This window comes from Hyperolius riggenbachi, chromosome 1, assembly GCF_040937935.1.
Source record: "Hyperolius riggenbachi isolate aHypRig1 chromosome 1, aHypRig1.pri, whole genome shotgun sequence".
NCBI lineage: Eukaryota > Metazoa > Chordata > Amphibia > Anura > Hyperoliidae > Hyperolius > Hyperolius riggenbachi.
In genome coordinates, this window is record NC_090646.1 from 517464308 (window position 1) to 517491263 (window position 26956).

The 26956-nt window shown below is 48.4% G+C and overlaps 1 protein-coding gene across 3 annotated transcripts in view; it reads right to left on the reverse strand.

Annotated features, from left to right (window-relative positions):
* Window positions 1-9463: 9463 nt before the first annotated feature.
* The window catches only part of LRRC43 (leucine rich repeat containing 43), a 65610-nt gene continuing 48117 nt past the window's right edge, over window positions 9464-26956 (reverse strand). For all 3 annotated transcript variants that reach the window (XM_068271615.1, XM_068271614.1, XM_068271613.1), the window contains 3 exons: window positions 24499-24699; window positions 16820-16907; window positions 9464-9699 (listed from right to left, as the gene is read on the reverse strand). In XM_068271615.1, coding sequence (XP_068127716.1) covers window positions 9596-9699; window positions 16820-16907; window positions 24499-24699 — 393 coding nt within the window. In that variant the 3' untranslated portion in view covers window positions 9464-9595. The remainder of the gene's footprint in view (window positions 9700-16819; window positions 16908-24498; window positions 24700-26956) is intronic.

A 26956-nucleotide genomic window follows, 5' to 3' on the forward strand; every position in this document is an offset into this window, starting at 1 on the left:
TGCTGCCCACATTGTGATTTGTAGGTGTCTGCTGCCCACATTATGATTTTCTGGTCACTGCTGCCCACATTGTGATTTTCAGGTGTCTGCTGCCCACATTACGATTTTCTGGTCACTGCTGCCCACATTGCGATTTTCTGGTCACTGCTGCCCACATTGCGATTTTCAGGTGTCTGCTGCCCTCATTACGATTTTCAGGTGTCTGCTGCCCACATTACGATTTTCAGGTGTCTGCTGCCCACATTACGATTTTCAGGTGTCTGCTGCCCACATTACGATTTTCAGGTGTCTGCTGCCCACATTGCGATTTTCAGGTGTCTGCTGCCCACATTGCGATTTTCTGGTGTCTGCTGCCCACATTACGATTTTCTGGTGTATGCTGCCCACATTAGGATTTTCTAGGGACTGCTGCCCACATTGCGATTTTCTGGTGACTGCTGCCCACATTGCGATTTTTCTGGTGACTGCTGCCCACATAAGGATTTTCTGGTGACTGCTGCCCACATTAGGATTTTCTGGTGTCTGCTGCCCACATTACGACATTCTGGTGACTGACTGCTGCCCACATTAGGATTTTCTGGTGACTGCTGCCCACATTACGATATTCTGGTGACTGCTGCCCACATTAGGATTTTCTGGTGACTGATGCCCACATTGCAATTTTCTGGTGACTGCTGCCCACATGGCGATTTTCTGGTGACTGCTGCCCACATTGCGATTTTCTGGTGAACTCTGCCCACATTACGATTTTCTGGCCCACATTACGATTTTCTGGTGAACACTGCCCACGTTACGATTGTCTGGTGAATGCTGTCCACGTTACGATTTTCTGGTCACTGCTGCCCACATTGCGATTTTCTGGTGTCTGCTGCCCACATTGCGATTTTCTGGTCACTGCTGCCCACATTGCGATTTTCTGGTCACTGCTGCCCACATTGCGATTTTCTGGTGTCTGCTGCCCACATTATGATTTTCTGGTGTCTGCTGCCCACATTATGATTTTCAGGTGTCTGCTGCCCACATTACGATTTTCAGGTGTCTGCTGCCCACATTACGATTTTCAGGTGTCTGCTGCCCACATTAGGATTTTCTGGTGTCTGCTGCCCACGTTGCGATTTTTTGGTGTCTGCTGCCCACATTGCGATTTTCTGGTGTCTGCTGCCCACATTACGATTTTCAGGTGTCTGCTGCCCACATTAGGATTTTCTGGTGTCTGCTGCCCACATTGCGATTTTCTGGTGTCTGCTGCCCACATTGCGATTTTCTGGTGTCTGCTGCCCACATTACGATTTTCAGGTGTCTGCTGCCCACATTGTGATTTGTAGGTGTCTGCTGCCCACATTATGATTTTCTGGTCACTGCTGCCCACATTGTGATTTTCAGGTGTCTGCTGCCCACATTACGATTTTCTGGTCACTGCTGCCCACATTGCGATTTTCTGGTCACTGCTGCCCACATTGCGATTTTCAGGTGTCTGCTGCCCTCATTACGATTTTCAGGTGTCTGCTGCCCACATTACGATTTTCAGGTGTCTGCTGCCCACATTACGATTTTCAGGTGTCTGCTGCCCACATTACGATTTTCAGGTGTCTGCTGCCCACATTGCGATTTTCAGGTGTCTGCTGCCCACATTGCGATTTTCTGGTGTCTGCTGCCCACATTACGATTTTCTGGTGTATGCTGCCCACATTAGGATTTTCTAGGGACTGCTGCCCACATTGCGATTTTCTGGTGACTGCTGCCCACATTGCGATTTTTCTGGTGACTGCTGCCCACATAAGGATTTTCTGGTGACTGCTGCCCACATTAGGATTTTCTGGTGTCTGCTGCCCACATTACGACATTCTGGTGACTGACTGCTGCCCACATTAGGATTTTCTGGTGACTGCTGCCCACATTACGATATTCTGGTGACTGCTGCCCACATTAGGATTTTCTGGTGACTGATGCCCACATTGCAATTTTCTGGTGACTGCTGCCCACATGGCGATTTTCTGGTGACTGCTGCCCACATTGCGATTTTCTGGTGAACTCTGCCCACATTACGATTTTCTGGCCCACATTACGATTTTCTGGTGAACACTGCCCACGTTACGATTGTCTGGTGAATGCTGTCCACGTTACGATTTTCTGGTGAACGCTGCCCACATTACGATTTTCTGGCCCACATTACGATTTTCTGGTGAACACTGCCCAAGTTACGATTGTCTGGTGAATGCTGTCCATGTTACAATTTTCTGGTGAACTCTGCCCACATTACGATTTTCTGTCCCACATTACGATATTCTGGTGAACGCTGCCCACATTACGATTGTCTGGTGAATGCTGCCCACGTTACAATTTTCTGGTGACTGGTGCCCACATTACGATTTTCTGGTGAACTCTGCCCACATTATGATTTTCTAAAGGCCCATATTACGATTTTCTGGTGAACTCTGCCCACATTACAATTTTCTGGCCCACATTACGATTGTCTGGTAAAATGCTGCCCACTTTACAATTAATTTACAGTGAAACGCTGCCCCATTACGATTATTTGGCACCTATGGGGGGGGGGGCCCATCCAAATATTCGCAGGGGGCCCAGTGATTTCTAGTTACGCCCCTGATAAGGTGTATCCATATAAATAGCCCACCCTGTACATTGGCTTCCATAGAAAAGTTTTCTTTCATGAATTTAGTTCAGCTTTAAATTCATTGGGAACAAAAATAAAATAAGATAAATGCCTCTTTAGTGGGAGGCCACGAGTGCCTTCTTTCTACAGGGCATGAATGGACAACACTCGCACATGCCCAGTACAGACATGCTCATCCAAGAAAGAGAGGTATTGAGCCCTGGATCAGAGGGATGTAAAGGATACAGGAAGCCTTCCGACTGCTGGCCATGAGCACCATTGGTACCATTTGACATATGGTAGTTTTACCCGGGAACAAGAAAAACCATGACTTGTGTCTAAGCAAGGCTGAGCTCAAATGCAACTCCATGGGGGGAGGTTTCCTTTCAAACAGCCATGCTGAGCAGCAGAGGTGGGACAAGGTCCTTCAGCACCCAAGGCTGAGACAACAAAGTGCGCCCCCCCATCCCTCCCCCCCGGCCGTCACACACTCACTGCTTATAGTCTAGAGGCGCCGCAGCCCGCCCCAACCCCCCCAACACCTTAATCTCTAGTTATCTGGCTTGCAGTCACTGTCATGTATGCCCTTTTCTTATTTATTTCTGCTTCAAACACAATTGGGAATGACAGCTGAATGAATTGTGCGCCCCCTCCTACACTGCACCCTGAGGCTGGAGCCTCTTCAGCCTCTGCCTCGGCCCGGCCCTGCTGAGCAGCAAACTCTAAGGCCTAGTGCACACCAGAGCGGTTCGGCTGCGTTTTGCGATCCGCTTGCAGCTGCGGATACGCTTGGGTAATGTATTTAAATGGGCTGGTGCACACCAGAGTGGGAGGCGTTTTGCAGAAACGCATACTCCCGGGGTGAGGCATTTTTTGGATTGCGGATGCATTTCTGCCTCAATGTTAAGTATAGGAAAAACGCAAACCGCTCTGAAAAACGCCTGTTCAGAGCGGTTTTGCCGGCGTTTTTGTTACAGAAGCTGTTCAGTAACAGCTTTACTGTAACAATATCTGAAATCTACTACACCAAAACCGCTACACAAAACCGCAAAATGCTAGCTGAAACGCTACAGAAAAAGAAGAAAAAGCGTTTCAAAATCTGCTAGCATTTTGCGGATCTGCTAGCGGTTTTTGGTGTGCACCAGGCCTAAGGGCTTGTTCACACTATGAGGGTTTGCATGCTTTTTAAAGCACTGGCAATTTTAGAAATCACCCTGAAAGCGCTTGTGCAATGATTCCCTATGAGAGTGTTCACATATGAGCAGTTTGATTGCGATCTGCTTTCAAAAGCGCTGCCTGTACCATTTTCTGAGAGCTTTGGCTCACTGGAATGTATGGGGAAATTGCAAAGTAGAAATAGTGATTTCCCAAGCGCTTCTATGAACAAATACATTGTATTTATTCATTTCCGGGTGACGTTAGGAAGTGAAAAAAAGAATCGCTCTGCAAAAGCGCTCAGAAAAGCGCTTTTCTAAACGCAAAGCGCAGGTAAATGCACTGACAAAACTCTCAATAAATCGGTCAGCGCTTGCGATAGCACTTGCGATTTATAATGCGAACATAGCCTAAGGGTAGTGCACAGGAGCAGCCAGCTGTGGAAAAGAGGCTTTATGTATGTAGTGTCGCTAGTGAAAGGATACATCAGGAACGGCTCAACACTTGTATGGAGAACATATACAAACACATGCCATTTAAAAGAATAATTGCAATAGGGGAGACAAGAGAAAAAGAGTGCACTTAGTGGTGTCAGTGGGGTTAGGTGGTGGGCTGAGGAGTAACCTCACCTGAATTAGTAGCTGGTAAGCCCGTACGGGGTTCCCAGCAGTATAGATGTGTCCCTCTCCCCGGGGGACCAGGCATGCTGCTCTTTAGGGCTCCTGTTGTACTCTGCTGGGGCTCCTCGCGAAGCTGGTGCCTGCTCTAACTGGCTATGTGCGGTTGCGCTGTGGTCCAGTTAGCGGCAGGTGATGTTAGTGGCTGGACGGCGCACTGAGACGTTTTTACCCTGCGCCTTCATGTGACTTAGCACTGAGCAGGTCCTAAGCAGCCGATAAGAGTAAAGGAATGTGAGTGTAAGTAAGACACGGCTAGGAGTGTGTTTCTTAAGTATATATTTTAATTGCAATGCGTTTCTTGGAGAGAAGCCTCCCTTTCATCAGGCTAAACATGATGCCTGATGAAAGGGAGGCTTCTCTCCTGGAAACCAGCCACCAATTCAGGTGAAGTTACTCCTCAGACGCCCGCCCACCTGACACCACTGAGTGCGCTCTTTTTCTCGTCACCCCTATTGCCAGATCATCCCACCACTAGAGTGGACCACAAAGGGCTCTATTCATAAAAAATTTGTGCCGTAAAAACTCGTGGAGGGAAAATACCGCATCGGTATTTTAGACTTCTGGGTGGGCATTCATAAAATGTTGGCAGCTGCGATAGTGCGGAGATCTCCCGCTGAAGGCTGGCGGTAAGCTGTCGGAAGGCATGCGGAAACACTTAAGCCGGCAGAGTCCCTCCGTGCGCTGCTCTCTCTCTCCCATTCACTCGTATGTAATCCGCATGCTTCTCGCTACATCAGAGGAAGCGGTATTTCCCGTCCACATACCGCTTCCTCTAATCTTTATGAATGGCCATTTTGTTACTTTTTTCTAGATAAATCTAGAAAAACACTGCAGAAGGCGGAAATTTCTCGCTCTGCTGGGGGATTGTAGATTTTCATGCGGGAACAGCTTTTATGAATGCCCACTTTGCTAAATGGTCGGGAAAGTCCGCTGTTTTGAGCTGAAAAGCTGCGGTAAAGTTTTATAAATAGAGCCCAAAGTGGCACCAACCACACACTCTACATATAGACAACCGACTTTGCTCCTTTTGCAATCTAGCAAACGTTACGCATGCTTCTACTCCACATTTTAAAGAATAATGGCTCTTTTACACAGGAAGCTGGGCTGTTCACTTGCTGGGCAGTTCAGACTTCGATACGCCTTTTATTGGGGGGAAAAAAACAAAAAATACATAGATACAGCTGACATACACCAAAACAGGTCAGCTGTCTTTATGTAGCAACTTTTTATTTTAATTATTTTTCAATAAAAGCGTTAATTTTATTTGCGTATATTGCAGATCACGTGTCTTTCCTACATTCTGTGTTCCATTCTAATCTTATCAGTCACTAAATATTTATAAGATAATTTCCGTTTTCCATAAATGATAGAGGCAAAAATCGCCATAGGCTTCTATTAGTCCTATGGAAAACCAGTAACAACATGGCTGATTCACTAAATATATAGTAAGCTTTAATCAATGCAGGGCACCATACGGAACTGAATACTTGATTTGCTACTGCTAACATGATTATTTTATGTGCAAGCAAGTACAACTTGTGCAATACTCATTATATTATCTAACCCACTTACCGCAGAGTAGGCATTAAGCTGCGAATCATGCAATAAAGTTAGCATAGCATGTTCGGCTCCTAAGAAGGCATTTTTAAAAATGGGAAAATAAAAGAGTATAGGGTCCCCCTCCCTACCAGTTTTTTTATGCGCAGACATAGGGGCAAGTAACCGCAGAAAGAAACAAATCCACCCTAGTACCCTTCTTACAAGGGCGTGTGAACATGCCAGCACATGCGTAGCCCGTGACCACAGCTGGTTGCGGATATCTGGAGGGGACAGCGGTTGCAGAACTACAGCAAGGGATCAGATAGATTGCTAGGGGTAGAAGAAACCCCAGGTAAGTAAATCTAATCTCCCCCTCCCCCACCTCGGAAATCCCAATTGTACACACCAGCCATGCCATTATGATGTAATATCTGGTTCATTCAGCACCCACTAAAAAAAGGAGTAATTACCTTTTGAACTTTTCAGCACTATTCTATTATCAGGTGTGTTTGTTCAGCCAGATACAATAGTTTTTTTCAGGAGAGTCACTGCAATCAACTGCAATTCCAAGTACACTTCCACTCATTTGCATACCTATAGCTCTAGTTAATTAACCAAAAGAAAAAATGCACCCATGTTTATCTCATCAAGTTATGCATCAGTTCAGGTATGCAATAAGGCCAACATCCTACAAGTGGGCTTTAGATCAGAGAAGCAACAAGTATCTGACTTATATCAATAACTTACTAAGTACCATTGTGCACCTCTTGATATTCTGTCAGATGTTGTGAGACAGAAACACCTAGGGGTTAATTCACAAAATTGCAGTAATACTGCCGTGCACAGACAGAGCATGGCAGTAATACCTAGGGGATGAGCAGAAATTATGCCTATGCCTAATTACGCATCGTAATTTGCATTTATGCATTGTAATCGTAATGCGAAATTTCGGCGTAAAGAGTAATTAATTTTGTATGCAATTTTAGGCATTCGTAATTACGCATGAATTTTGTGCCGACTTTGGCGGTGAATAGCAAAGCCCCCCCCCCCCATACATGCTATTGCTACATATGTTTAGGAGAATAGTGGGTACAAGTCAAAAAAATAATATTTCAAAAAGACCTTGAAGTTTTTGAGAAAATCGATTTTAAAAAGGCAAAGAAAAATGTTTTTCAAACTGTCATTTTTTTGAGTTTAAAGGGACACTTAAGTCAAACAAAAAAAATGAGTTTTACTCACCTAGGGCTTCCAATAGCCCCCTGCAGCTGTCCGGTGCCCTCGCCGTCTCCCTCAGATCCTCCTGGCCCCGCCGGCAGCCACTTCCTGTTTCGGTGACAGGAGCTGACAGGCTGGGGACGCGAGTGATTCTTCGCGTTCCCAGACACATTAGCACCCTCTATGCTGCTATATGGTATATGATATATGCTATAGCAGCATAGATGGCGCTATTGTGGCCAGGAACACGAAGAATCACTCGCGTCCCCAGCCTGTCAGCTCCTGTCACCGAAACAGGAAGTGGCTGCCGGCGGGGCCAGGAGAATTGGTGGAAGACGGCGAGGGCACCGGACAGCTGCAGAGGGCTACTGGAAGCCCCAGGTGAGTAAAACTCATTTTTTTTGTTTGACTTAAGTGTCCCTTTAACCAGTTTACATCCTGCATACAGTATATTCACGTCATTGCAAGTGGCTTCTGAAAGCCACCAGATGTGAATATAAGTTGCTGTCATTTAATGAGCACAGCGGGCGTGCTAGCACGCTCCTGGGCTCATTAACCCCCTCCCCCTAACTACACTACACAGGCATCCCTTCCCGGGGCTCCGATCCCCCCAAGCGATCCTCTGTAATACCCCCCCCCCTCCATGCTGCGATCGGGCAGCGTGGAGCATTACAATGTAACAATCTCTCATCTGACTTTGTTCCACCGGCGATCACGATCCTCTCCCTGCAGTCCCACTGTCAGTTCCACTATGCCGAACAGATCGGGTCCCGGCTTGATGACGTCATCAAGCCGGGACCCGATCCGGTCACCAGCGTGAGGCTGACAGTGGTAGTGCAGGGGGGAGATTGCGATTGCCGGTGGAACAAAGTCAAGTGAGAGATTGTTACTAGTAATGCTTCCCTGCACCCAACTCTGCAGAGGGGGGGGGGGGGGGGGGACACCTGGCATTTGGAGGTGAGTAGGTCTTAAAGGGCCAACACCTGGCAATCCATGGGGGGGGGGGTCATAAATTAAAGGGCACACAGTTCGCTATCAATGGGGGAGGGTAAAGGATAAGGGGGCACACACCTGGCTATGAATGGGGGGAGGGGGTAATAAAAAAAACACATCTGGCTAACTATGGGGGTGGGGGGAAGTAACAGGCACATTCGGCTTACTGAGGTGGGGTAGGGAGTTACAGAGGCGCATCTGGGGCTAGGGAGGGGTACAGAGGCACATCTGGCCAACTATGGGGGAGGGGGGATATAAAGGAGCACATCTGGCTAACTGGAAAAAATGCACCTTTATTTCCAAATAATATATTGTCACCACACATTGTACTAGGATCATACTTTAACCACTTGCCGACCGCGCACTCATACCGCGCGTCGGCAAAGTGGCAGCTGCAGGACCAGCGACGCAGTATTGCGTCGCCTGCTGCAGGCTGATTAATCAGGAAGCAGCCGCTCGGGCGAGCGGCTGCTTCCTGTCAAATCACGGCGGGGGGCTCCGTGAATAGCCTGCGGGCCGCCGATGGCGGCTCGCAGGCTAAATGTAAACACAAGCGGAAATAATCCGCTTTGTTTACATTTGTACGGCGCTGCTGCGCAGCAGCGCCGTAAGGCAGATCGGCGATCCCCGGCCAATCAGCGGCCGGGGATCGCCGCCATGTGACAGGGGACGTCCCGTCACTGGCTGCACAGGACGGATAGCGTCCTGTGCAGCCCTGATCTCCGGGGGGGGGGAGCAGGTAGGAGAGGGAGGGGGGAATTTCGCCGCGGAGGGGGGCTTTGAGCTGCCCCCCCCCGCCAGCCACATGCAGGCATGAGAGATCGGACCCCCCCAGCACATCATCCCCCTAGTGGGGAAAAAAGGGGGGTGATCTGATCTCTCTGCCTGCTACATGATCTGTGCTGGGGGCTGCAGAGCCCACCCAGCACAGATCACTCAGCACAGCGCTGGTCCTTAAGGGGGGGTAAAGGGTGGGTCCTCAAGTGGTTAAACACTGTAATAACCAGGACAAATGGGCAAATCAAATGTGTGGGTTTAATCTACAGTAGCACTTATTATTTTTAAACTATAATGGCTGAAAACTGAGGAATAACTTTTTTCATGTTTTGCTGTTTTGACTTTGGTCATACGTTTTGCAGTAAACTATGGTAACATGTCAGGGTTTTTTTTCCTTTTATGTGAGCACTCAAAATAAACCTGACGTGTTGAGCTAAAAACAAAAAATGTTAACTTTTCAGCATAAAGTAAATACAGCTTAACACATGTAAACATGTTGGGTAGTAATATTTATTTAGTCTTCGCACAAGTTATACCAAGAACAGGTTTCAATTTAATGACAAGCTGTTGGCATGGCCTCCTCAATGTCACATTGCAACTACTTAAATAAATCCAGCGTCTTTTAGTGCAAAAAACGGACAGCAATCTCCACTGTAAAAGGTATTGGCACAGGGTGGGTCTCATCTTCCATTGATTTAACATCAACATCTTTGTGCTTTTCTTTGGCTGAAAAAGAAACAAAACAATGTTATATCAAGCTGCACAAATGTGCAGAAACATTTGCATAATTCTGCATCAACCTGGAATTATTTGTATTTTTCAAATAAAGTTGTACTAAATGCCTTTTAGATGTCCGTGGCACAGGAATACAGAGACACGAAAAATCCTATAGATGTCCACTGCAGGTATAAGTACAGTGGTTTGCAAAAGTATTCAGCCCCCTTGAAGTTTTCCACATTTTGTCATATTACTGCCACAAACATGAATCAATTTTATTGGAATTCCATGTGAAAGACCAATATAAAGTGGTGTACACGTGAGAAGTGGAACGAAAATCATACATGATTCCAAACATTTTTTTTTAAATAACTGCAAAGTGGGGTGTGCGTAATTATTAAGCCCCCTGAGTCAATACTTTGTAGAACCACATTTTGCTGCCAGTCTTTTAGGGTATGTCTCTACCAGCTTTGCACATCTAGAGACTGAAATCCTTGCCCATTCTTCTTTGCAAAACAGCTCCAGCTCAGTCATATTAGATAGACAGCGTTTGTTAACAGCAGTTTTCAGATCTTGCCACAGATTCTCGATTGGATTTAGATCTGGACTTTGACTGGGCTATTCTAACACATGGATATGTTTTGTTTTAAACCATTCCCTTGTTCCCCTGGCTTTATGTTTGGGTCGTTGTCCTGCTGGAAGGTGAACCTCTGCCCCAGTCTCAAGTCTTTTGCAGTCTCCAAGAAGTTTTCTTCCAAGATTGCCCTGTATTTGGCTCCATTCATCTTCCCATCAACTCTGACCAGCTTCCCTGTCCCTGTTCAAGAGAAGCACCCCCACAGCATAATGCTGCCACCACCATATTTGACAGCGGGGATGGTGTGTTCCGAGTGATGTGCAGTGTTAGTTTTCCGCAACACATAGCGTTTTGCATTTTGGCCAAAAAGTTCCATTTTGATCTCATCTGACCAGAGCACCTTCTTCCACATGTTTGCTGTGTCCCCGACATGGCTTTTGGCAAACTGCAAACGGGACTTCTTATGCTTTTCTGTTAACAATGGCTTTCTTCTTGCTACTCTTCCATAAAGGCCAACTTTGTGCAGTACACGACTAATAGCTGTCCTACAGACAGAAATGCCCACCTGAGCTGTAGATCTCTGCAGCTCGTCCAGAGTCACTATGGGCCTCTTGACTGCATTTCTGATTAGCGCTCTCCTTGTTCGGCCTGTGAGTTTAGGTGGACGTCCTCGTCTTGGTAGGTTTACAGTTGTGCCATACTCCTTCCATTTCTAAATTATTGCTTAAACAGTGCTCCGTGGGATGTTCAAGGCTTTGGAAATCTTTTTGTAGCCCAAGCCTGCTTTAAATTTCTCAATAACTTTATCCCTGACCTGTCTGGTGTGTTCTTTGGACTTCATGTTGTTGTTGCTCCCAATATTCTCTTAAACAACCTCTGAGGCCATCATAGAGAAGCTGTATTTGTACTGACATTAGATTACACACAGGTGCACTCTATTTAGTCATTAGCAGTCATCAGGCAATGTCTATGGGCAACTGACTGCACTCAGACCAAAGGGGGCTGAACAATTATGCACACCCCACTTTGCAGTTATTTATTTGTAAAAAAAATGTTTGGAATCATGTATGATTTTCGTTCCACTTCTCACGTGTACACCACTTTGTAATGGTCTTTCATGTGGAATTCCAATAAAATTGATTCATGTTTGTGGCAGTAATATGACAAAATGTGGAAAACTTCAAGGGGGCGGAATAATTTTGCAAACCACTGTAGTTTTGTATTAAAATGCCTTGAGCTGTCCGTGGTGTATGATTGCAAAAACAAAGAACACTTATAGATGTCTCCAGCAGACTAAGGGTTAAATGTGCACAGCGGGGAACAATGTGCAGGTACAATGGTGCCAGACCATGCACATCACATGTGCATTTCCCCATACCTTGATAAAGGGGTACATGGTTGCCTCAAAACTTCGGATTTAAAGAGACACTGAAGTCTCTTTTTTTTTTACCCTATTTTCTTAAAAAGAACCCAAGGCGGGGTTCTTCCATCGCAATCAATATACAGAGGCTGGGTCTGTCTATAGAGCCCAGCCTCTGTTGCTAGTTAGTTCCCTCCAAAGCCCCCCCCTGCACACTGTCAGACTCCATAAAACACAGCCGCGCTACGCGGCTGTGTTTACCTCACTACTGTCAGTCTTGGCTGCTCCCCCGCCTCCTGAATCGCTCCGGTCCCCGCCCGCGTTCCTTCCCTCCAATCAGCGGCGAGGGAAGGGACGTGGGCGGGGACCGGAGCGATTCAGGAGGCGGGGGAGCGGCGAGACTGACAGTAGTGAGCTAAACACAGCCGGCTGCGACACGCTGCGTGTCGCCAGCGCGGCTGTGTTTTATGGGGTCTGACAGCGCGCAGGGGGGGCTTTGAAGGAAACTAACTAGCAACAGAGGCTGGGTTCTATAGACAGACCCAGCCTCTGTATATGGATTGCGATGGAAGAACCCCGCCTCGAGTTCTCTTTAAGTAGCCGTCTTCAGCAGAGGCGTCCCAGCCACCAGGCAAGGACAAACGGTGGCCTGGAGCGCCGGGTGGGGGAGGAGCGCCACCGTGGGGAGGAGTACCCACCTTCCCCCGCCAGATTGTGGCACCCCTGTGGTGAACTGGCCGCGGCGTCTGATAGACACCTCACCAGTTCATCCCCGCAGCTCACTGCTCCAGCCTGCATAGTCTTCTGGCAGGCAGAGCAGGGCTACGGCAAGATGGCGCCCGAAGCCCTGCACTAGAGACTATTTGTGTCTCCAGTACAGGGCTTCGGGCGCCATCTTCTTGTAGCCCTGCTCTGCCTGTCAGCGCGGGATTTTCGGAGGCTGGCTGCGCTGCTGCAGGAAGATCGTCGGGGGAACTGCGCCCAGGGAGAGGAGTCTTCTGCAGGTGAGTAAATGCTTTTCTTTTTACAGGTAATTATACCTTATGATTATACATTATGATTATTTTCTGGTGAACGCTGGCCACATTACGATTATTTTCTGGTGAACGCTGGCCACATTACGATTATTTTCTGGTGAACGCTGGCCACATTACGATTATTTTCTGGTGAATGCTGGCCACATTACGATTATTTTCTGGTGAACGCTGGCCACATTACGATTATTTTCTGGTGAACGCTGGCCACATTCTGATTATTTTCTGGTGAACGCTGGCAACATTATGATTATTTTCTGGTGAACACTGGCCACATTATGATTATTTTCTGGTGAACGCTGGCCACATTACGATTATTTTCTGGTGAACGCTGGCCACATTATGATTATTTTCTGGTGAATGCTGGCCACATTATGATTATTTTCTGGTGAACGCTGGCCACATTACGATTATTTTCTGGTGAACGCTGGCCACATTACGATTATTTTCTGGTGAACGCTGGCCACATTACGATTATTTTCTGGTGAACGCTGGCCACATTACGATTATTTTCTGGTGTGCTCTGGCCACATTATGATTATTTTCTGGTGAACGCTGGCCACATTATGATTATCTTCTGGTGAACGCTGGCCACATTATGATTATTTTCTGGTGAACGCTGGCCACATACGATTATTTCCTGGTGAACGCTGGCCACATTACGATTATTTTAAGTGAGTCATTGCTGCGTTATGACTATTTTCTGGTGAAAGATTGCCGCATTACTTCTATCTCATGGTGAAACATTGCCGCGTAATGATTATTTTGATCGGGGGCACCACACAGGGGGGGGGGGGGGGGGGGGAAATCACAGGTTTTCTCGCCTGGAGTGACAAAATGGCTAGAGACGCCCCTGGTCTTCAGCATTAAATTCTAAGCTGATTCGCTGTATCCTCACAGCGGAACGAGTTATTTGTGGCCCAGAAATTGCCCAGCAAAGTTCCAGGGCTTGCATATTTTTGCTTCCTGGTAGATACAGAGCTGTGTGCAGTATCTCTGCCTCCTCTCCAGTCAATCTCCGCCTCTCCCAGCCCCTCTCAGTTTTCTTTCACTGAGAGGGATGGGAGAGGCGGAGATTGGCCGAGATTGACTGGAGAAGAGGCAGAATTATTGCGCACACCTCTGCCTCTACCAGGCAGCAAAATCGGTGATTTACAAAGTCGTGGAACTTTGCTGGGCAATTTCTGGGCCATAAATAACTCGTTCTGCCGCGGGGATGCAGCAAATCAGCTTAGAATTGAATGCTGAAGGTGGCTGCTTAAGAAAGTAAGGTAAAAAAAATATAGACTTCAGTGTCTCTTTAAAATTGGCAGCAATAAAACATTTCTTGTGCATCATTTTAAACAGGGGACAGAGAGGGGACTGTCATGAATGATACGAAAAGTTGTGTGCAAAATCGATTTCGTATCGTCCAGCACGGCAGAGTGTCATTTTTCTGTATAAATCTATAGGCACATTTTTTTTTCCTTCCCCATCACTCACTTTGAATAAGAGAGTCCACACCCACTTTACACGTGGCTCCTTCACACCTAAGTGACAAGCCAAATGTTCTTTTCATTGGTAACAAGAGCCTGTCCCCAACTGCAGTTTTAAAAGCCTTTTCCTCCAAAACTTTGAATTAGAACAATGCAAATATCCTATTTATTTATAATTCAAGATGGGGTTATCACAGACAGAAAGCAAATATATTTGCCTGTTTATAAAAATCAGGATAATGACACATCCAACTTATAGCATTCTAGCTGCTACGGAAACGGAGTTATTCAGCATTTGCCGACCACTCATGTTAACCTATAGATATCTAGTGTCATTTGATTAAGCATTGGCCGCAGGTTACAAATCTGTCCATGGATTCGCTGTAGGCCAATCCATACAGAAATGGCGAAGGTTATTGATAAACTGTGTCATTTTAGCCTGCAAAGAGTTTTGCCTACCTTACTCACCAGGGGGTATACACACCCATTGTTTAGGGAACGCAGCCCACCAAAATTCAGATTCTATAAAACTTCAGTCCCTCAGCGACCATGGGTCTTACAAAATTCCATAGACAAAGAACTTCCTTCAGGCATGCATTCATGGGAGGACCAAACGCATGCTTTGTTTCAAGGACTCTGATACCAATGCCTGCATTTGAACTGGACTTTATTTCATTCAATCCCACAAGGACTGCTAAGCTAAGTAATCCTTCACAGTTACTCCTCTTTATTTTATGCTTTGTGTTATGTGTTAATTAGTTTATGTAAATATGTGTTATGCATTTTTGTTATCAAAACATTTAAAAATCGTTTAATGGTTATGACCTGTTCCTGAACATACACAATCGTACTTGCTCCTCCGAAAACGTTACCTTGTGTTCTATACTATTTTGCATCTACAACCCATATGCTTGTCTCGGGCACAGATAGACTGATCTGGCGCCGATCCCTGCGTACAGCTAAGGTTAAGTTACAGTGTTCTCAGTGTGTTATTATAGTTACAGTCGTGCGCTAACTCGCACGTGGTGGAAAGCATTTGAATTGTATGTGTGTGGTGAATCCTTTGGAGTCAGAAGGCTCCTCTCGGTTAGTCGGTTCATAGATTACGAATCCACTTATGGGCATCTATGCGCAAAGTGGCAGCAAGACCGAGTTTCTGACTCTGAACGATTAACCCAATCACGGATCGGCTCTTGAGGTCCTTGACAGGAATGAGGACTTGTAGGGAGGACCGGGAAGGCTCTATGGGACCCAGAGCTTTCCCTCTCCATAGGTGAATAGTGAAATCTTTTTTTAGGCCACTTCCAGGTTGCTTTAAAAAAGCAATTTTTACTTACCTGGGGTTTTTTACCAGCTCCAAGATGTCTTCTGAGTCGTTTGCCACCGCTCCCCGCTGTCCCTCCATGAAGCTCGCTGACCCATCAGCAGGCGCAGTACGGGCTCAATGACGTCAGCGCGGCGCACCTGCGCAGAAGTGCCAAGCTTCACAGGAGGTCACTGGGACAGCAGGGGACTACCAGAGCTGCAGCGAAGGATTTAGAAGACATCTTGGGGCTGGAAGAAGCCCCAGGTAAGTAAAAAATTACATTTTTATTTTAGCTTGAGAGTCCTTTAAGTAATTGTAATTACTATGATAAGAAAATAATGTATACTCATTGCTGTTATTACAACTGGTCCTGGAGTTCTCCTTTGTAAGATAAATAGTGCAGCCTGTTAGTAGATTTCTGTAGCTTTATGGTCTTATACTGTGACTGGATAGTGTACTGGGTAAGGGCTCTGCCTCTGACACAGAAGACCTGGGTTCAAATCTCGGCTCTGCCTGTTCACTCTTCGGGCGAGACTCCCTAACACTGCTACTGCCTACTGAGTGCGCTCTTGTGGCTGCCTCGCAAGTGCTTTGAGTCTGACAGGAGAAAAGCGCTATACAAAAAAAAAGGGAATTATCATAATCTGAAATCCTGTAATATCCGTATATATCCTCACATATCAGTGCAAGATTTATATTATTCCTATTTAACCACTTGCCGACCGCACGCTTATACCGTGCGTCGGCAAAGTGGCAGCTGCAGGACCAGCGACGCAGTACTGCGTCGCCAGCTGCAGCTTAATTAATCAAGAAGCAGCCGCTCGCGCGAGCGGCTGCTTCTTGTCAAATCACGGCGGGGGGCTCCGTGAATAGCCTGCGGGCCGCCGATGGCGGCTCGCAGGCTAGATGTAAACACAAGCGGAAATAATCCGCTTTGTTTACATTTGTACGGCGCTGCTGCGCAGCAGCGCCGTAAGGCAGATCGGCGATCCCCGGCCAATCAGCGGCCGGGGATCGCCGCCATGTGACAGAAGACAGCCTGTCACTGGCTGCACAGGACGGATAGCGTCCTGTGCAGCCCAGATCTCCGGGGGGAGCAGGTAGGAGAGGGAGGGGGGAGAATGTCGCCGCGGGGGGGGCTTTGAGGTGCCCCCCCCCGCAACATGCCAGACAGGAGGAGCGATCAGACCCCCCCTGCACATCATCCCCCTAGTGGGGAAAAAAGGGGGGCGATCTGATCGCTCTGTGTGGCCGCGGATCTGTGCTGGGGGCTGCAGAGCCCACCCAGCACAGATCCAAACAAACAGCGCTGGTCCTTAAGGGGGGGTAAAGGGTGGGTCCTCAAGTGGTTAAAAGTAATAAAAAGTTTATAATTACCTGAGGAGCGAGATGTTTTATGAGTTTCTACACTTTCCCTTCCACTTTTCTGCCTTTGTTCTTTGACTTTCTTGTTTTCCTGAAGACCCTGAAACAAAACATTCAGAATCATTACTGTAAATGTTGCCATATACTTTTAGATTACCGAATCTGCCAGAAATTCCAGTTTGTTGAGTTAGTAAACATTGCTTCAGCTTTCTTACTTTGTGTTCATGTACATATTAAACTCAATAATTTCACAAATCAAATTGGCAAGGATATCAAAGCTGTATGAAATGATACATGGTGACATGCAAAGTGCGGAGTCTCACTTTAAGTATAATCTTTACAATAATATGCAGAAAGGAGAGTTCACACACGCACAAAGAATGCTGCCTGCAGGGATTGGGACTTAAACTGACAGGTGACAAGACACGTCACAGGGCTACAGCTGGGCAATGTGTCATTTTGCTATGGAGGTTGGAAGAGGGTGATGGCATGGATCACCACAGACCGGCTTCCAGTGGGAGGGACTAGAAGGAGAACCGCCATATATGCATGTATAGAAGCCTGATCCAGCAAGTGATAAATCAGGGGGTAGTGCTCAATTTGTCAACATGCTCTAACTTGATTTGAGTACAGCCAAACTCTGACTGAGTATCAGTCGTGTGGCAGCCTCAGCTAGAATTGTACTGGTTGATGCTGTGCAAAGTCATGCAGCTGATGATCAACCACAGCTTCTTCCCAGCGCAAATGACTAAAGCTACATACACACACTGGTTAGAACTTGGCCGTGGCAGATGATAAAGACCACTTTGGACGAGAAATCGCAACTCAAATCAGCGTGCGTACACTGGCCACACAATGGGGTTGATTCATGATTACTAACGCGCTGTCACAGCCCAAATAATCTCCTTTTCTGCATGATAATCAAATAGCGCAACTTAATGATACACCTCCTGCGCACTACACACGCTAGTGGAATCGGCAGTGATACGTCAATACCGCGTGGCAATTTAGATGATTGGCCGTTGCTTAAGAACGCACACTACGCTGCCACTAGCGCATGTAGTGTGCCAAAGGTGTATCATTAAGTCACGCTATTTGATTAGTGCACAGAAGAGGAGATTACTCATGCTGTGCCAGTGCGTTAGTAATCATGAATCAACCCCAATGGCCTCGATTCATAAAGCATTACCTCATGCGGTAATGCTGAAAACAGCAGACTTTACCGACCACTTAGCAAAATGTCAATTCATAAAGGCTGTTACCGCATGAAAAGCTGACATTACCGACCAGGGAGATAAATTACCGACTTGGCTGTAGTTACCGGTAACACGTCAGTAAATTGTCAGCAAATGTCAATTCATAAAGCCTTCAACAAGCGGTAAGCCTGGCGGTAGTTACCGACACCTCTAGTGAGGCGATAACAAGTTACCAACAGCTCTGACAGCTCTGATGAATGCAAAAGTGCAGAGAGCCGAAGTCTGTTTGAGTCATCAGTGGAGAGAGCCAGAGAGCCCTCTGTGTGAATCATTTGAGCAGGCAGGGAAAGACTGTGTGACTCATCTGTCTGAGTCATCAGTGGAGAGAGCCGGCTGTGTGAGTCATTTCAGCAGGCAGGGAAAGACTGTGTGACTCATCTGTCTGAGTCATCAGTGGAGAGAGTCAGGTGTGTGAGTCATTTCAGAATCAGAATCAGAATCAGAATCAGAATCTTTATTTCGCCAAGTGCGACCGAGGTCGTACCCGGAATTGGTTGTGGTTCACATGGCAGCAGCAATAGAGCAAAGACAGAGATTGGCATAGACAGTAACATAATACAAGCAAGACAGGCATAAGACAATAACAATAATACAAGCAATAATACAAGCAAGGTCAGGCAGGTAACGTCAGTTTTAGGGTCGGTGCAGTACAAAGTGCGGTTGGCTCTTGCAAGAGTCCTCCGGGTTGGATATTGTGCTGCTCAAGGGATAAAGTCACCTCCTTCAACCCTTTGAGTAGATTCTACCAGAAGTGACAGCTGGGTTATTTACTGGCCCGGGAGTGACTAGACAGGCTAATTTGACCTGAGTGCGGCTAGCGTACCGACGAGAGGCAGGAGTTCAACAGGAGGGCTGCTTGGGGAAAAAAGGTGTCTCTACGCCTGTTAGTCTTTGGGCGGATGGTCCTGTAGCGTCGGCCCGATGGGAGGAGCTCAAAGAAGCGGCAGCCTGGGTGGGAAGGGTCCCGGGAGATCCTGTTAGCCCTTGTTTTCATTCTGGTGGTGTAGAGGAGGTCTAGAGGTGGCAGAGGAGAGCCAATGGTTCTTTCTGCTGAGCTGATAACTCTTTGAAGCTTATACTTATCACTGGCGGATGCTCTTGCGTACCACACAATGATGGCGGAGCAGAGGGTAGCTTCAATAGTGGCAGAGTAGAAGCTGGACAGCAGCTCCTGAGGCATACCAAATTTTTTCAATTGGCGCAGGAAGAATAGCCTCTGCTGAGCCTTCTTCTGGATTTTGGTGGTATTCTCCGCCCACCTTAGGTCGCTCGTTAGGGTTGTTCCTAGGAACCTAACACTAGAGACCCTGGTCACTTCAATCTCATTGATGAAGATTGGTTGTTGTGTGTGGGGGTGTCTCCTGAAGTCCAAGATCAGTTCCACTGTTTTGGCTGCATTAAGGACAAGTTTGTTGACCTCGCACCATCTGCGGATTCTCTCTATCTCGCTGCGATAATCATGTTCACCCGCCTCGCCAATGAGCCCAATGATAGTGGTATCGTCCGCAAATTTAATGACCTTTACGGAGTCGGCGGAGGAGGTGCAGTTGTTGGTGTACAATGAGAACAGGAGAGGGGACAGAACACACCCCTGTGGAGCACCTATGTTGGTAGTGCTCACACTGGAGAAGCAGTTGCCAAGCTTCACCTGTTGCGTCCTGTTCGAGAGGAAGTCCTTTACCCACGCGCAGAGTGTGGGGTCGGCTCCGAGATGTGCCAGGTTTTCGATCAATATATTTGGACAGATTGTATTAAATGCAGAGCTAAAGTCCAAAAACAGAATCCTAACGTAGGAGTTTGGTCTTTCCAGGTGTTCCGTGATGAACGCCAGACTGATGTTGATGGCGTCATCCACGGACCTGTTTGCCCTGTACGCAAACTGATGTGGATCGAGGAGGGGGCTGGCAAGGCACTTCAGGTGGGCAAGGACCAGACGTTCAAGGATCTTCATGACTATGGGGGTGAGGGCCACAGGCCTGAAGTTGTTGTGTTCTGTATTACCTGGCTTTTTTGGGACCGGTATGATTGTAGACCTTTTGAGACAGGAGGGGACACTGCCTTCCGCCAAGGACCTATTAAAAAGGGAGGTGAGCGTGGGGGCCAGCTGGTCTGTGCAGGTTCTCAGGCAAGTTGGTGACACGCCATCCGGGCCAGCTGCTTTCCTGGCGTTGAGTCTGTGGAGGTGCTGTAGGACGTCTGCTTCCCGGACCGCTACCGGCCCTAGGTCAACTTGGGCCCTCAGTGGGAGCTTTTCCGAGGGTGTAGGGTTAGCAAGCTGCTTGGGATGGTGTTCGAAACGACAGTAGAACTTATTTAGATCCTCAGCCAGTGAGGTGCTGGGGGTTGCATGCTGGGGGGGTGGTTTGAAGTTCGTAACTGCTCTGAGGCCTTTCCACACCTCGCGTGGGTTGTTTGACTGGAGGAAGTGTCCCAGCTTGTCGGAGTAGGCCCTCTTTGCAACGCGCAGTTCACGATTCAGGGCGTTCTTTGCATCCCTGAACTCGACTGGGGTGCCGTGCTTGTGCGCCACCTCCTTGGCTTTCCGGAGGTGGCGCAGCTTGCTGTTGAACCATGGCTTGTTATTCGGGAAGATCTTGTAGGTCTTTGAAGGGACACACATCTCCTCGCAAAAGCTGATGTAGGCGGTGATGTTCTCTGCCCATTCCTCCAGGGAGGGTGCCTCTAGGGCCGACCAGTCGGTGCAATCAAAGCAAGCCTGTAGCTCCATCTTAGCCTCGGCTGTCCACCTTTTTGCCGTCTTTATGGCGGGCTTTGTAGTTTCAAGGTGCCTTCTGTAGGTGGGGATCAGGTGGATTAGGTTGTGGTCAGAGTTTCCCAGTGCAGCACCTTGAGTGGCCTTGTACGCATTCCTGAGAGTCGTGTAACAGTGGTCTAGGGTGTTGAGGTTCCTAGTGGGGCAGGAGATGTGTTGTTTGTAGCGGGGCATCTCCTGGCACAGGTTGGCGCTATTGAAGTCGCCCAGGATAATGAAGAGGGCCTCCGGGTAGGCAGATTCCCACTTGGAGATGCTGTCGCTGAGTGCACTCAGGGCATTCTTAGTATTTGCGTCAGGGGGGATGTAGACCCCATAGAGAACGATGGAGGTGAACTCCCTGGGGGAGTACTGTGGCCTACAGTTTATAGCTATGAGCTCGACATCAGGGGAACAGATTTTACTGAGGGTGGTGGTGCTGGAGCACCAGGTGGTGTTAACGTAGAAGCATATGCCGCCCCCTCTTTTCTTCCCAGACAGTGCTTGGTTGCGGTCTGCGCGGAGTAGGTCGTAGCCTGGCACCGCAATGGAGTTGTCAGGAATGCCGTCATTCAGCCAGGTCTCGGTAAAGCAGAGAACCGGGGTGCTGCTGCCGATCGAGGGCTTACTGCTAAGTAGTAGGAGCAGTTCATCGACTTTATTTGGTAGTGAGCAGACGTTCCCTAGCAGGATGGCAGGGATGGGAGAGCGCAGGCCTTTCCTCTTCAGTCTCACCCGGACTCCTGCCCTTCTCCCTCTGTGGCGGCGTTTCCTTAGGCAGTATTCAGTGTTGCTGACTAGGTGAGTGATGTGAGCGCAGACTGCCTTCCACAGGGAGGAGTCTGTAGGGGGGTCCCTGGCGAGGTGGGGATCCTTGGCGAGGGGGTCCCATTGTATGAGCACCTCTCTAGACAGGGTGGCTGTGTGCAGCATTTCCAGGGAGGTGCCAGCCTAGCTTGAGAGCGATGGCAGGTATAACATGTCCCCAGCAGTACAGCACAGGGATGCAGTACAGCAATGCAGTAGTACAGCACCAGTACAGAACGCGGGGGGCTTGTGTTAGTGTAGCCCGGGGATGCTCAGGTCAGGGAGGACAGATCAGTGCACAGATCGGTACATCCACAGCAGTACTGCACGGTATACGACAGTTCAGTACAGGTCGGTCAGACGCAGTTCTGTGTGAGACTGCATGGAATACGGAAGTTCAGCCCTGTGGCGGGGGAGCCCTGATTGCACAGGGATGCAGTAACAGTGACACAGTGATGCAGGAACACAGTACAGAGTGGCAGTTTGGCACAGTGATGCAGGAACACAGTGCAGAGTGACAGTTTGGCACAGTGATGCAGGAACACAGTACAGAGTGGCAGTTTGGCACAGTGATGCAGGAACACAGTACAGAGTGGCAGTTTGGCACAGTGATGCGGAACACAGTACAGAGTGGCAGTTTGGCACGGTGATGCAGGAACACAGTACAGAGTGGCAGTTTGGCACAGAGATGCAGGAACACAGTGCAGAGTGGCAGTTGGCACAGTGATGCAGGAACACAGTACAGAGTGGCAGTTTGGCACAGTGATGCAGGGACACAGTGCAGAGTGGCAGTTGGCACAGTGAAGCCCAGAACGGGAACAGCAGACCAGACAGTACGGGGTGGCAGTTTAGCACAGAGGAGCCCAGAACAGAACAGCAGACCAGCAGCACAGGAGAGCAAAGCAGTATTGCAGTACAGCACAGGGACAGATGGTGAGCAGATCGGTACAGCACATGTATGCTATGGGGCAGATCAGCAGTAGTTGGTTCTCGCCCTGTGTCGCAGCGTCCTTCGGTCAGGGGTCAGCAGTAGGTGGTGAGGCTGGATCCTATGCAGAGGTGAGGCCTGTGGTGTTGAAGGCCGCGGATCGAACGGCAGGCCCCGGGGCCCTGTGGATGGAGCCAGCTGTGGGGCCCGGAGGAGCGTGGTGGAGGCCGGGAGGATCGGCAGCAGAGAAGGAGGCAGCAGAAGACAGGATCCCAGTGTGCAGCGTCTGAAGGAACACGTGGTGGAGCGGTGGTGCAGCCAGCTATGGGGCCCGGAGGAGCGTGGCGGAGGCCGGGAGGATCGGCAGCAGAGGGCAGGATGCCAGCGTGCAGCGTCAGGAACACGTGGCAGTCGCCCCGCAGCGGAGAGGGTGGTGGGGGGGCCCGCAGCAGACCCGGTGTCAGAGAGCGTCTGTGTAGTGCTGCTGTGTGGGGGCAGCCGGCCGCTCGTGCAGGTGTAGACTGATCCAGTCAGCGGTGCTCGTAGCCACGTGGATGCTGAGGGGCTGAGGCTGCCACGTGGTGGCTCAGCTGGGTGTCAGCGGTGATGGATCCGTCTGCGGGGACTCGGGGCTTCAGCGGGCTGTGATCTGGAGCTTCCTTGCTGGAGGTCTCGTCCCTGATGAGGAGGCCGGCTGTGCGTTCCTGGAGCCGGTGCGCTGCAGTCCGCGGCTGGAGGAGGGAGGGACGTGCAGGCCTGGGGACGGCGCTGCTACTCTGGGGAGCGTGGAGCCCAAGAAGCGGTAGCCTGCTGGTGAGAGGTGCTGGTGAGAGGTGGCTGTCGCTGCGGTCTGGGAGCCAGAGAGTGCAAGGTCAGTGGTGTTAAATGATTCTAGTGGCTCCCGGTGCCGCCGCTGTGGTGGAGGGTTCCTTCCTTCTGCTCCCAGCTCTACTAGTCCAGCTATCTATCTACTAAACTGAGCTCGGCTACACTAAAAACTAAACTAACACTAATCTAAACATTAGGCAGTGTGCACTGACCTCGGCTAAAAGGAAAGAAAACAGCAGGCAGGGAAAGACTGTGTGACTCATCTGTCTGAGTCATCAGTGGAGAGAGCCAGAGAGCCGTCTGTATGAGTCATTTCTGCAGGGCAAAGAGAGAATCGAGACACTGCTCTACTCTACCGCCCAATAGGCTGCGGTAATTTACCGACCTCCAAGGGCAGCTGGGGAAATCTTTATGAATTAGCACACAGACCGGGAAAATACCGAGTGCAGTATTTTCCCGACAAGATTTTTTTTATCACACTGCTGTTTATGAATTTAGGCCAATGTCTGCTAAAGATCTGGCATATCGGATCTTTATCGATCCCTGACGCCAAGCCCCGCACAATTGCATTATCCTCCACTCTCCCCCGCCTGCGGGGATCCGCTCTGTCATACGCTGTTCATTCTCATCTCTGCCTGCCCCGCTTTCTCCCCCCCCCCCCCCCAATACAGCAACAGATGTGTCGCTAGCATGCAGGCTGATGACCTGTCTGTACACTGTCAGCAGTGCTCTTTCGCCCTAGTGATTGTTTAGTGATGCCTGCTGGGCAACGGTGATTCTCCGGTATATATGGGGTGGGGCAAACAGATTGCTGGCAGGGTTGACCAAAGTGATTGAATCCTTATAAAAGTGGCTGTACACGGGACAATATGTCTATTTCCCTAATTTATATGTAATAAGATAAAACAGACTTGAGAAGATAACAGACAGCTGAGCTATATAAAAACTTTTGTCCTTTATATATGGCTTTTTCTCTTCTGCTATGTGTACTGATCACCGTACCTTCTTGTATTCTCTGCACATTGATAATAAAATTGCCTTATAGCTTGAGACCTTGTAACATGTTTATATTTGATTGATGTATATTTCTGCAAGTACAGATATGTTGATATTTGGCTACCTTGTCACTTGAGTGATGTTGTTCCTCTTTATCAGAGTACAAAGTCCCAAAGTTACACACAGTGAATGTTTGCAGGTCTCCAGACACAAGACTTTTCAAGGGCATAATCATCGAGCCAAGAGTTCTCACTACTGGTGGGTCATGGCAGAGGTCCTCTAAATTGTCTTTTTTCTTTTTATTCTTTGAGCCAGCTTTACTGCCCTGAAACAAACACACAAAAAATATGACTTTTAGACATCTTCTGGCTGCTACTACAGTATAGCAAACTTGAACGTGGCCTATTCAGAAAATAGAAGTCTGACCATTTTTGGATGGGAAAGGGGGGCTCAGCCTCTTGTGGCCACAGAAGGTAGCTTTGCCCTCTGTCCCTGTGAATGGCAGCATGGTGCCCCTGGGGTTCATGGGGCTAGGATCAAAGTCCCCAGCATGCTGTGCATATATGAAGGCAGCTTCAGAAGGGCCAGTCAAATTCAGCAGGAAGTGCAAGTGATTGGTCTGATTTCATGCTGCATACAATTTGCATAAAATCTGCTCGCTAGATCAAATTATTTACATCTCATTGGCCATCTCTAATGCTACGTACACACATGCGACAACGATCGTTCGTTGTCAACGACGAACGATCTTTTAATTGACGAAAGAACGACCGAAGTAAAGTTAGTTGTAAAAAGTGTGTAACGATCACATCGTTAGAACGAACGTTACACCACGTAAAAGCACTTAATGCGCCTGCGCATAAAATTGTAAAGTTCCTTGGAGAAAAAGTGAAATGCGCATGTCCAGCCTGGTACGAACGATCGTTTCCAACGATGTACCACTTTTGCTAACGATCGTCGGTGGTAAAAATCCGCCAAGACAGAACTTTGTTTTGTAGCGATTTGCCTCGTTCGTCGTTTGCCTTAATAGTCGTTGGTTCGTTTTTTGTAACGATCGTCGTTGGTAAAGATTGGGGAACGATCGTTACAAACGACTATAGTCGCATGTGTGTACGCACCTTAATTCTGATCTTACTAACCTAAAGTATGCATATTCTTTGATTATTTAAACATATTCAGCACCTAAAATGCATCTAACTAGCCACAAGACCAGTTTAATTCATGTGTCAGTTATTAACCTCCCCGGCGGGACAATAAATCCGCCAGGGGGGCAGCGCAGCACTTTTTTACATTTTTTTTTAAAAGCATGTAGCTAGCCTAGCGCTAGCTACATGCTTCCCCCCTCCCTTCGCTATCCCTCCCACCCCTCCGATCGCCGCCGGCGCTTTCACCCTGCAGGGAATCCCATTCTGATCGGGATTCCCTGTATGGGCTTCTCCATCGCCATGGCGACGATCGCGATGACGTCATCGACGTCGTAACGTCAGCGGGTGTTCCGATCCACCTCTCAGTGCTGCCTGGCACTGATTGGCCAGGCAACGAAAGGGGTCTGGGGGGGGGGGGGGGGCGGCGCGGCAGATTGTGGCGAATCGGCGGGTAGCGGCAGCGATCGTTATGCACACGCAGCTAGCAAAGTGCTAGCTGCGTGTAGCAAAGAAAAAATTATGTAAATCGGCCCAGCAGGGCCTGAGCAGCACCCTCCGGCGGCTTACCCCGTGACACACACGGGGTTACCGCCAAGGCGGTTAAAGGTTACCCGGAGATAAAAGTAAACAATACATTTATATATACCTGGGGTACTACAGTGCAGGTGCAGAATGCTCCCGGACGCAGAAGCACAACGGTAGAGCGCACGCGGCTGGACTGTCCCGATTGGACCAGACTGGCGAATTACCAGGAGCCATAGCGGAGGATCCAGGAGGCAGAAACTGATCAGGGACTGATCAGCCTGAGGCCTGGAACCCATTAGGAGCGCTTTTCTGAGCGCTTTGTGATTTGAAAAGCTGTTGCTAATGTAATGCTATGGGTGTGATCTCACTTGAGCAATGTGATTTTATAAAAGTCCTCCATAGCATTGCATTAGCAAGAGCTTTTTGAAATCACTAGTGCTTAGAAAAGGCTTCTGGTGGGTTTGAGCCCTGAAGGGGGCAGGAGGAAGCCCCAGGTATGTATACATTTCTTGTTTACTTTCATCTCAGGTGCACTTTAAAGGGAAGAGTTGGCAGCACTGCTCTACGGTTCTGCACCATAGGTAGCAGATGGCTTATTCATTCAAAGTAACTGAGAGGCTATGTACCTACTACAGCAAAGTGCCCTCATGCAGCCCTAGTGTATAGCAACACGATATGCAAATAATCACTGCACCCATGGCTGTGGATGGTTACATGCAAGACCTTTGCAGAGGTGACAGGGAGGGCATTTAGCATACATGCACTTTATAAATGTACTAACTGTTTCATTCAAAGTGACTCTACTCTGACGGATCCGTGATCTTGCCCACCTGAAAGTGGGCAATGTACACTGCTGAGGAGGATAGCTGTGATCTCTGTAAAGGTTGCCGCACACAATATATATATTTGTAT